Source organism: Arachis hypogaea, chromosome 15, assembly GCF_003086295.3.
Source record: "Arachis hypogaea cultivar Tifrunner chromosome 15, arahy.Tifrunner.gnm2.J5K5, whole genome shotgun sequence".
NCBI classification, from domain to species: Eukaryota; Viridiplantae; Streptophyta; class Magnoliopsida; order Fabales; family Fabaceae; genus Arachis; species Arachis hypogaea.
This window is the reverse complement of record NC_092050.1, coordinates 150,751,428-150,764,194: the sequence shown is the minus strand read 5'-3', so window position 1 is coordinate 150,764,194 and position 12,767 is coordinate 150,751,428. Positions and strand designations below refer to the sequence as shown.

Genomic DNA, 12,767 nt, shown 5'->3' with positions numbered 1-12,767 from the left:
TAAGAAACTAATTTATACTTTACCCTAAAAAATACTAAATTGAAATATACTCACCTGATCCATTAAAAACCAATTTCAAATTTTTCCACAATAGACGATTCCTTCTTACAAGGATCTAACATCTAACTATCTAATATTCATTTGATGGACTCAGATCTCTAGTTTGGGAGAGGCATAGCGACTTGCAGTAATATAATAAATAATTGAAAGAGACGGTGACATGATTTAGCTTTCTGGGACAAGGAAGCATGTGGCCGAGGTTAGATCATACATTTATCTAGGCGGTACATAAATTGGGTGAAACACGGGTTTGTCTTTATTCGATTTTAAATTCAGTAAAATTATATTATTTTTTACTCATATTAAAATCAGATTTACATCGGTAAAATTCGAATTTTAATAAATTTTATATCAAAAAATTATGATATATTTATTTATAAAAAAATATTTATTATCAAAAAATTAATATTTAAATTTAAATTTAAATTTATTTATAAATTTTAATTTGTATTTTTTTATTTATTTTTTAATTTAATTAAGTATGATTAAAAATAAAATAATAAATCTATAATTAACATAACATAATATTAAAATTAATTTAAAATATATATTTTTTAATTTTTTTAGGGTGCATATAAGACGAAGTAAAATCAGATTCGTTTTTATTCGAATTCGACTCTAAATAATAACAGTTTATTTTTGAAATTTTTATCCAATTTTACATATAATAAAATTACACTAAATTAACTCATAAAATGTTCGAACTTGAGTCGGATCTACATACTAGAACAAACCGAGCCATATATACCCTACATTTAACCATTAATATGACGCGTGGGTTTTCTAAACTAAATTAATTAATATAGTTGCTGTAGACTTTGAAAATTTAAAAATAAAAATAAAAAATTTGAAAGAATGAAAGTAAGCATGTATGTATCGTCAAGTCTACATTTCTATTGAGAGAATGAATTGTCTAAACTATTTGGGGGGGGGGGGAATTACATTGATAATGTAATACTTTTCATTGTCAATATTACATCATTTACTCTATCTAATTATAATAATGTGTTCTGCTTGAATTATCTATAAAACTTTTGAAACATTAACGTTCTTTCCAAAGACCAACAGTAAATGGAAGAAATAGTATAAATAAATATACAATTAACCATGCAAAATTCTATTCACCAGTCACCACAATAAAAAGAAGCAAATCTAAACTCTTAGTAGAGTTTGATAGGGAGATAAAGATGGAAAAATTGAGACTAAGAGACAAAAATTAAGAGACAGATATTAAAATATATATTAATATTCTATTTGGTGTAAGATAAGAGATAATAATTGAAACAAGAATGAAACTCTAATTTAATTTGTACAAAAAATAAAATTAAAATTAATTAATTGAAATGAAGATATTTTAAGTATAAAATGTTATTAAAATTTCAGTCTCTATCTCTAAAAATTTTAGTCCTATATATCTCTACTTTTTAAAATTACTGAAATACTAAAATTTTGAAAACAAAAACAAAAATTTTAGTATCAATTTTTAAATTAAACCAACAAATATGATACTAAATCTCAATATTTTCATCTTTATCTCAATACCTCAAAACAAAACACACGCTACCTTATTCTTTCTTAATCATACAAGAGGAAAAAGTACCCATTTTCATGATTAATTATTGTTAATTACCCTATCAAAACGGTCGACATCACATCACATCACAGGTAAGCCATTAGTTGTAGTCATCGCTGTTACTATTAAATTAACAATTTTAGGAGCCAATATATAATTGCCCCCTAAAATATTTAATGTGCTGGTCCGTTCAGGTTCTAACTTCTAACCTAACTTTCAATAGGAAGAACTAAGAAGAAAAGTAGAGAACCACATCAAAATTGAAAAGAAAAAAAAAGCAGGAAAAAGGCGATCACTTTGACTCTCAAAATTTGGTTTGTTAATAAAAAAAAATTAATTTAAAACTATTTTATAGGATCATTTAATCATGTTCATGTCAATTGTTTAAATGATCATTCACATATTTATTGTAAAAAATAACTATTTTTATTAATATAACAATAAATAATTAAATACATGTGTAAATATAAAAATTAAAAAAAAAATCTGATAAATAAATTTGCTGATTTCGTTTCATTTCCATGGACCTTCTCGCACGCAATTACGCGCTATTAATAGCGTAGGAAGAAAAAGGTTTCTTCCAATAAGGATTCCATTGTCGTCTTTCGACGAAACTTCAAATTTTTTTTTTCCCCTAATTGTAACAAAAATTACTCTTTCCTTCGCCTGCAAGATCCATTCTTTTCATTCTCTATCTTCCACATATATTATTTTAATTCTAATCTCTTAATCATCAATTTCATTTTTGTACAAAGCACAATTCGAAAGTGATTCCCTTTCTTATAATATATCAGATAGGTAGAATTACAGTTAGTAATTAGAGTCTTCATCTTCATCGTTGATTAATCCCTGCAGAAACTATGTCTTCTATGTTGCATAGAAGCTTCAAGCCTGCAAAGTGGTACGAGTAACTCGAAATCAGTTTCAATTTTCTTTCTTTTTGTTTATTTTTTTTTCATATGAATCAGTAATCTTTTAATTTCTCTTTTTAGTGGAGGTGGTTTTTTTGTTTGTTTGTTTGTTTGTTTGTTTGTTTGTGTTTGGATTCTGAGTTTTGAGTAATTTGAATTTGGATTATGGTTTTGGTGCAGCAAAACTGCATTGAAGCTTGCGGTTTCGAGGATAAAGCTTCTGAAGAATAAGAGAGAAGCGCAAGTTAGGCAGCTTAAGAGGGAACTAGCTCAGTTGCTTGAGTCTGGTCAAGATCAAACTGCTAGAATAAGGGTAATAATCTTGAGGAATTTCATTTGAGAATATGTTTCATTCATTTACTATTGTTGTTGCTGCTGTTGTTTTTCTCTATTTGTTAAATTTGGTGTAAGATAGCACAGTTAGGATTTTTTCTAGTTTGATAAAAAGAAGAAATTTATTTAGATTAAAGTAAATAAGGGGAGAGATGGAGATAATGGTATTGAGATATTGGATTCACTACTTATGAATTATGAACGAAACAGAGCTGAAATGTTGTTACAGCAGCAAGCTCCTTAATCCATTTAGTGTTCTTTGAACATGTAGCCTACTATTGCTAGCTATATATATACATACATAAACTGAGACTTTCATTTCACAGTTTAGTTGCTCTGAAACAGAATCAAAGCATCAGATTCAAAAGTTTATTAAGTGATCAGTTCAAATAAAATGTTACTTCTATATGTACTAGTAAAAGAATCACTGGATAAACAGTAAAACTGATCATGGAGTCTTGTCTTTTCTTGTTCATGATATTTGATCCTTCCACATTACCTGTTTGCTGAAATTACTGGAAGCTATACATGCTGATACAACAGAAATGTAGCGCGATATAATTCAGGAAATTTCACCTTTTTATTTTCTATCTTTTGCTTTCCTTGACGTGTCTTCTGTTTTGTGCTTAGGTTGAACATGTTGTCAGGGAAGAGAAGACGATGGCAGCTTATGATCTTATTGAGATATACTGTGAACTTATTGCTGCACGCTTGCCAATGATCGAGTCACAAAAGTATTTGAAACCTCTCAAATAATATTTTCTGTTATACTTTGCCTACATTTCTAAGTTTTTCATTTATTCTTTTAATGCGGGAAAGTCTACATCATTAAGGCCATGTCACTTGATATATCTATTCTAGTTGATCTTCCAGAGACTTCATATCATTCTTCATCCGGGAAATATGATTAAGTTTTCCTGTATCATTATTTTGTTAGGCTTTTTCAAGAAAAATGGTGATTAGAATAGGAGAATCTAATTCTATTATGTGCTAAAGAGTAACAGATGATTGTTTAGGTGGTTCTAGTCAAGCTAGGCTCCGATTGTAGATATAGGAAATTATTCGAATAAAGATTAGTAAATGCAATTAAGTAAACAAGAGGTTATGGCATCCTAGTATAAGGTAAACCCTTGGGCCAAAATGTGTTCTCACTACTATCTCAGTCCTTTTATCAATGATCTTTTATCATTATATATTAAAAGATATTAATATTATGCCCTTGCACAAATTATAATCTTTTTGACAACAATGTTGCTTTCATATACTAGCAGAGGCCCTGGATAAAAAATCATGTTCAACTAATTATGCAGCATTCTAGTGTCACCTTTAAGGTTCGTTTAGTAATATTTGGCACGATTTGCAGAACTTTTGGTGTTGATTTGTTTTTTCTTCTTTTCCAGAAACTGTCCCATCGATTTAAAGGAAGCAATTTCAAGTGTAATATTTGCATGTCCAAGATGTGCAGACTTACCTGAGCTCGTAGATGTGCGGAAGCATCTTACAGTGAAGTATGGGAAAGAATTTGCATCGGCAGCTGTTGAATTACGCCCTGACTGTGGTGTAAATCGCTTGGCAAGTTTTTCTACCCGTCCAAAGTTTGATAGGATCAAATTTTCTCAGCCTTTTTTTTCATCCCTCTAATAAAATGGTTTTGTTTCAGTTGGTTGAGAAATTGTCTGCCAAAGCACCCGATGGTCCAACCAAAATAAAAATACTGTCTGCAATTGCTGAAGAACATAATATCAAATGGGAACCCAAGTCATTTGGAGAAAATGATGTAAAGCCTTCTCAAGACTTGTTGGTATGCTGTTTATTTTCTTTAATTTATTATATGAAATTTGAGTTTGTTATTTTTTATTGTTTTTACAGTATTTAATTATTTTAGCCAACTCCACCAAATGGAGTAAGGGTTGTTATTGACTTTTCTTTTATTATTATTTATATGTTAAGGCTGGGCCAAACACTTTTGAGAAGGCAACTTATGCAGAACCTTCTCAAGTCCATGTTCCAGCAGCTGTTCGTGATGAAAAGGGTCCTCCTATCGTACAGGCTTCCTCACAATTTAAACCAGTATATGATAGACCAACAGGTTTGGATGCACAGAATACAAGTGATGCTACTAGAAAGGACACTGGAAATCAGTCGAGACCATCAGGCATGTCTGATCCCAAAATTATGCCTTCAGGTATATGTTTAAGGCAATAACTGTGGATATATTTCAGGCCTTGTGTTTTGTCTATTACCTAAATATTTGTTGTCCTTTCTGATAGGAACTGGAAATCAAGAAATGCATTATAGAGATTCATATTCTGAAAACAGGAGTGCTTTTCCTACTGTAAAGCAGAATTGGAATATGGAATTTAAGGATGCTGCCTCTGCTGCACAGGCAGCAGCAGAATCTGCGGAGCGTGCAAGCATGGCTGCAAGAGCAGCTGCGGAACTTTCAAGTCGTGAAAATGTAGCAAGGCAGCATTCAAGTGAATCACATAGTTCTCCCAGAAGCCAGCTAAGAGATGAAGTACCTCAAGAATATTCTTTTAATGATGACAAACACCTTTCTACAGGTTCTGCGTATACCACCTTCCATAGAGGCAGTTCTGGGATGAACAATGAAAAAATTAATACAAGAGAGCAAAATAACTCGGTAGGAATGCGCAATGAATATTACAGGAATAATCAAGAGAATGTAACGAAACATGTGCAGTCTGCATCATTGACATCTGCTAGTGCTTTTGATGATGAACACCTTTCTACAAACTCTGCTTATAGCACCTTCCATAGAAGCAGTTCTGGCATGAAAAATGAAAAAAATAGTGCCAGAGATCAAGATAACATGGGAGGAGCTCCCAATGAATATTACAGGAATAGTCAAGAGAATGCAATGAAACATGTGCAGTCCGCATCATTGTCATCTGCTAGTGCTTTTGATGATAATCCATTTGCTAGCAGGTCTCAAATGGCTGACATAAATCAGCATCACTCATTTGAGCAAGGGAGCAGTGACTTCCGTGATGTGAGAACAAAAAGGCAGGAAAGCAGAACTGAAGCAGATTTTGTAACTAAACTGCATGGTGATAGTGATTTGAAGACTGAAGACAATTATGATTTTGGTGATGCAAGTACAGATAGAAAATCTAGACAAGCTTCCTCTTCTCACCTCATTTCTCCGAGTGATGATCGCCATGATAGTTTGAATCTGAGTGGCTGGGGAAGGGTCAGTAAAGATGTGGAAGATCGGTTTGTCACTGGTGAAGGGAACACCATGGAAACAAGTTCTTATAAAGATACTTCCGTTGTATTTGATAATTATGGATCAGAGGATGATGATTATAAATTTGAGTTTGATGAAAAACCCAATACAGTATTCTTCCCATCTCCGGATAGCAAGTCACATACTGATTCATTAGAAAAGAGAAATTCTTGGAGCCATGGACAAGATATTAATGAGGAAGTGCCAATTTATAGTTCACAGTCACACTTATCTACGTTTTCTGAAGGATTGACTAAGTCTGCAGTTTCTTCTGAAAAAGAAGACATGTTGCCTGTCACTTTTGATGATTACGATGACTCGGGTTCAGATAGTGAGGTGAATTTAGTCAATTCTAAGGTTCCCGGGAATTTCGGTTATGTAAATTCTGGTGTTGATCACAGTACAAAGCTTGGGGCTTTAGGGTCTTCATCAAGAACTGATAAGACTGCAGGTTCTGACAGAAATCCTAGGTTATTATCACCATCTTCATTTGGTTCGGATACTCTGGAAGAGCATTTTGAGAGAAAGGCGGATATTGCTAGTGTTTCAGGGAAGAACTTTGGCAACAATGACTCACCAACCAGTCAGCCATCTTCAAGGGAAAGAAGCTCTGTATTGGATTCGGATCTTAAGGCAAATATCCATGCATCACAGTCACCAAACACTTCCATTGATACTGAAAGTTTTCAGGAATCTGAAATAGGAAGTGCCAGGGAATTAAACTATGGAACATTGAGGGGTGGTTTTCGCAACAAGGGTTATAGTCGACCACCTTATGTTAAGGGTACATTGAATAGGGTTCAATCTCCACCAGATGACATGTCGATCCGGAATGAAAGATCTTTGCCTACTGCAAGGACTTTAGTCAGTTCGGATTCAAGGGAAGCGAGCACTGGAAACAGAAGTGTGGGTTTGAGAACACAGAGCACTTTTTCTGAGTCTGATAACTTTGAACTGTCTTCAAACTCGCAGCAGCCTCTGACTAGTACTTACGAACCTCGTATTCGGATGGGGCAGAGTGAGACAAAAAAGAAATCAAAGACATACTTTGATTCTGATGATAGTAGTTCTGAGGATGAACAGCCTAAACAAAATTTAGCTAGTTCTGCTCGTCCTGGTAGCGGAGCATCACGAAGAACATCTGTTCCCTCGAAAACTGCGACTACTCGTACAAAACTTGGATGGAAATCTACTAGAGCTTCTCAGGAGAGTGAAAATGAAGAGGCCTCATCCATGAATAGCTCCGAAAATCGAGCAAGTTCTGAGCCTAGATCATCCACCAGTGTGCAACCTTCAAGTTCTCTTCCTAAGAAAGTGATGCAAGATTATGGTGAGGAGCAAGAGGCTTCAAAAGGTGGAAGTTCTGAAGCAGATAGTAAGGAGAAGGCTGGTCATGTTCATCCAAAGCTACCTGACTATGACTCCTTTGCTGCTCATTTCATGTCTCTTAGAAAGGGTCGCCAATAAATTTTGTTTGCTTTGCATATTAGTTGCGTAGCCACACTCAGTATATACTATATAGTACTCCTTAGTGGTTCATCATTCTTTTTACAGCTTGTACTGGTATTGGTATACATAGATGCGTGAGTTTAATATTCAAATTACTTGAGGAACATAGATGTCACATGGTATTTTTGTTGTATAAATTGAGTCACAGAATTCATCAAATATTCTTACGAACCAGCCCTGAAAATACAAGAAAAATTCATATTTCATAAGCGGTGATTATAATGCCTAGATGGGTAACTGGGAAACGTGTTAGCAACTTAGCATGTATGATGCATGTTCTCTTGACTTTATATATTCTAGAATGGGACTTTATTGTATAATATAGTCTAATATTGTTTAATATTGTTTAGAGATTAATTAGATAATGAGTTTTGTTATACATCTTAGTTTTTTTTGGTAATTAAGTTTATTAAGTTGGTCTAAATTCAACAAAATTTACTCACAACATTAAGGTGAAATCACGCTGTTCTTCTTCGCATTTTTTTGTATTTCTTAGTGCGCCTCTTCTTTCTATTGGTATTGTTATTGCTGCGTTTTATTTTTGTTTCTTCTTTTACTCCTCTTCCTCAGGTGCAGTTACTTGTTCTTTTTTTTTTCTTCTTTTTTGCGATTTTATTCTTCTTAAGAGAGTGAAATAAGAAGAATTATGAAAAAATAAAATAAGAAGATGAAAGAAGAAAAAAAAAATAAAAAGTAGTAGTGGCATAAAATGAGAAGGAGGAGGAAGAGTTATGAATTATGCAGAATTTATCAGAAAAACAACACAAATTTCTTAATAATAACACATAAATTTTTTAATTTTGACACCAAAATTTTGTTACAAAAGCACAAAATATCTTATTTAATGCTGCATTTTTTCTTCTTTTTTATTTCTTTCTTTTTTTTTTTCTATTGTTCTTATTTCTTCTTTTAAGAGCATAATTGTCAGAATCGAACCGATTAAGTTACTGGTTTATTGGTTTATTAGTTCAACCGATAGATTACTAGTTGAACTGATAGAACCAGTCCTATATAAATAAAAAATATAAAATTAAAATTTGAAATATATATATTTACTGATATTTTAAGAATAATTAAGTCTCAAATTCTAAAAATAACTAGTATAAAGATAAAAATTAGTCAGTGTTACTACAATAATATTTTAATTTGACACAATAATAACAATCCATGAACTATATTAACTTTTATGTAATTTTTTCTCATAACAAGTAATTTTTATTTTATTTTTATATTAAATTAATTAATTTTTTATTTTAAAAATTTATTAATTAAGTTATACCTATTACATTATATTATTCATAGGTAAATAACCATGTAATTTGTTTGTCCAATTGAAATCGATAAATAAAAATTATTGTTTATGGTCTCTAAAAAATAAATGTTTAAATTTTTTTAATTTTATTTTTTCTAATAAATAAAACAATTAAACAAGTCCAACATGTTATTTTTCCATCACAAAAAAAAATTCAACAATATCTAGTTTAAAAAAATAGCAATATTCTGACAAAAAAAAGGGTCCAATTTAATCATAGCTGTTTGACATGTAATATATTTAAACACACATAATTTAGTGAAACACACTGTAGCTCAGTGGCTACAGGCATGCTTAAATCTTTTTTAGTGTGGGTTTTGACATGAATCCCACCTCAAGAAATTTTGCAAACTTTGACCGGTTTGAACACGATTCGAATGATTTTGACTGATTTTTATCTTTAAACGGTCAGAATATCAAATCAGATTGGATTAGGGTTTAATTTATTGGTCTAATTTAATTCTTACAACTATGTTTTAGAGTATTATTTTTCATATTAGACTTGAATAAATTACAATTTTATTTAGTTGAATGAATATAAGTTCTTCTTCTTCCTACTGATTTTGCATCATTATAAGTTCTTCTCCTTCTTTTTTTTTTCTTCTTCTTAAATCCCACCTCAAGAAATTTTGCAAATTTTGACCGGTTTAGACACGGTTCGAATGATTTTGATCGATTTTTATCTTTAAACAGTCATAATATCAAACCGAATCAAATTAAGGTCTAATTTGCTGATCTAGTTTGATTCTTACAACTATGTTTTGGAGTATTATTTTTCATATTAGACTTGAATAAATTGCAATTTTATTTAGTTGAATGAATATAAGTTCTTTCTCTTCCTACCGATTTTGCATCATTATGTACTTCTTCTTTTTTATTTGATTTTTTTTTATTTTTATTCTTATTAAGAGAATAAAAAAAGAAGAATCATGAGAAGGTAAAAAAAGTAGGAAAAGATGAATAAGAAAAAAAGAAAAAGAAGATGATGATGATAATGAAAAATGAGGAAGAGTTTTGAGTTATCATTAAGTAATTTCGGTGTATTCTAGATTTAAATAAGGTGCACTTGGTTTGAGCTTGTTTTAAAGTGAGTTTTTTGTGTGTCGTCATCGTTAAGGAATTTCGGTGCATTTTGAATTTAAACTGCTATACATATAAGAAAAAGACGACGATGACGACAATCACGATAACGATGATGATAATGACGATGATGAAGAAGATGGAGAAGAAGGAGGAGAAGAAATTCAAACAAAAAAAAGAGAGGAGTAGGAGGTGGTGAAGACGACGACAATGATAGCAAAAGAGAAAGGTGAGAAAAAATGAGAAGGAGAAGAAGAAGCTAAATAGTAACACTAATAAAGGTGAAGAAGAAAAGCATATCCGAAAATTTAAAACTTTTTATAACAACTTACTTGATTAGGTATTTTACTTGGTTGTAGAGCTTTTCTCTTGGATAATATATATACCAATGTTAAATTTAAAGTATTTTACATTAAAAATATTTTATAAAATATTTATTTAATAATTTATATATAATTTTATATAATTATTCAACAAAAATAGAATATAAATTAGATTATAGATTATTATTTTTAGGAATTTGAATTCATTTATTAAAAAAAACATAAGTTTTTTATATTAGAATCGTACAAATTTACATCTTTATTGTTTTCATTGTTTGTAAATAATTAAAAAAATTTTAAAAATAAATTTGAATAACACCAAAAATATAATATAAAGTTATGAATTAATTTTATAATTATAATATATTTAAATATATTTAATAAAAAAGATGTGCCAAATTTAAATTTTTTTGGAGTAATTTTTAATAATTTGTATAAAAAATTAAGAAATAAAGTAATAATAATAAGAGTTGTATATAATATAATTTTAAAATAGACCAAATAATATAGTATAGTAATAAGAATCTTATAGTAATAATAATATAGTATATTTTTTTTAATTTTTATAATAATACAATAAATTCTTTTAATAAATATTAAAAATATATTCTTATAGGCCATTGGATGGAGTATGGATAACATTGGAAATTTATGAATTAAAGAAAGATTTTATGCAAATAAGAATTAGGAATTTTGAGTCTCTCTCTTATCCCCACTCAAATCCCCGCACCTTCCTTGGGAGAATTTCGTCTTCTATCCCCTTTACAATTAGATTTTCATTTGAGACAGCTCCGGCAAAAATCCCGCATTTTAGAGAATTTTACCATCTCTATATAGGAGAATGGTTCTCTCTAGTTGATTTATTTTATCAACAATAAATTAAAAATAATCTTTAGTTAAAAAATAAAAACAACAAAAGCGTTTTTAAAAGGTTTAAATATGTGATAAAAAATAATCAAATATAAAATATGTATCATAAAAAATGCTATAAAATTTGAAACTTGATGCTATTTTTTATGAATATAGAGAAATTTTTATTTTTAAAATTTAGTAATTTTATACCAAATGACATTTGTTTGCTATTTTTATAGATGACATAAAATTTTATAAAATAAAATATAAAGAAGTCTGGAAATTAAATTTTAATTTGATTTTTTATATATTTGTTAAATTATTATCTAAATATCTTTACAGAAATTCAGATTAAATACAATAATCATTATTAAATATTAAGGTCATTTAAAAAGTATTTATTAATTATTATTGTCACATTTTATTTTATTTTTAAATGTTTTTATGATTTTGCTCTTTTAGAAGTAGTGTAATTGTTACTTGTTAGCACCAAAATTTTGTCAGAGGTATTTTTGGTACTTCACCTGATTTTGATGTGACCGTCGCAGTGCAAGAGAATATTATTAATGGAAGATTTTTCTTGCAAAAAATTGCAAAAAATCAACCAGTGTGATGCATAGATCTAGAAATCTTGGTGGACACAAGTAAGAATAAACTCAAAAAAGACTTTTATCATTCTCAACTAAGCCGCCTCATCTGACCGTTTAAAAAAAAAATTAACAAAATAATATTTGAAAGTTAACGTCGCTAAAAAAAAAAATTTTAAAAATACAAAAGACAAATATATTTATAAATTTTGTTTAAATGTGATAAAAAAATTAGATATTTTATATATAGTTTAAAAAAATTTTAAAAATTAAATTTTAATGTAACTTTTTACAATTATTATTAAAAATATAAAATTTTTTTATTTTTAAAATTTGATAATTTTATATCATGTAAATTTTTTTAAAAGATTTATTTTCTTTTATAAATTACCATATTTTTTCAAAAAATAAAAGAAAATTTTAAAAATGAAATTTTATTTTGAAATTTTTTATTTAATTTTTAAATATTTATTTAAATATGACCACAAAAATTCAAATCAAATAAATAAATCATTTCTAAATACAAAATTTTATTTTGTTACTTATAACAAATATAATAATTATTGATTATTTTTGTTGTATTTTTAAATCATTCAAAAATTATTTTATTAATAATATTTTTTAAAAAAATTTGTGATTGAATCTTTTAAATACTAAATTAATAATAAACCATTGACTAACTTAATGCGTATGATTTGTATTCTTTTGGTATCTGTGTATGATTTGTATTTAATACTTAAAGAGCATATCCAATATTAACTTTAAGTTGAATTTTATTTTAAATTTTATAAAATGATATATCAATATTAATGTGATCATATATTATAAATAATAATTTAAAATACAAAATAAAATTTATTATTTTAATATTTGGTCTTAATTTTAATTAAAATTTTATATTATTTTTAATTATTCTATCAAAAGAATAATTATATAAATAACAAGATTTTATTAGTTTTACGTTAAAGTGATATTAT

At 28.8% G+C, this 12,767-nt stretch overlaps 1 protein-coding gene across 1 annotated transcript; it reads left to right on the top strand.

The window, feature by feature from the left end:
- Nucleotides 1-2,154: 2,154 nt before the first annotated feature.
- On the top strand, nt 2,155-7,842 carry LOC112751323 (uncharacterized). Its single transcript, XM_025800415.3, has 7 exons — nt 2,155-2,534; nt 2,725-2,857; nt 3,508-3,611; nt 4,278-4,449; nt 4,538-4,678; nt 4,828-5,062; nt 5,148-7,842. Exons 1-7 carry the CDS (start codon nt 2,494-2,496, stop codon nt 7,592-7,594), a joined length of 3,273 nt encoding a protein of 1,090 aa, XP_025656200.1. The 5' UTR covers nt 2,155-2,493; the 3' UTR covers nt 7,595-7,842.
- Nucleotides 7,843-12,767: the final 4,925 nt, after the last annotated feature.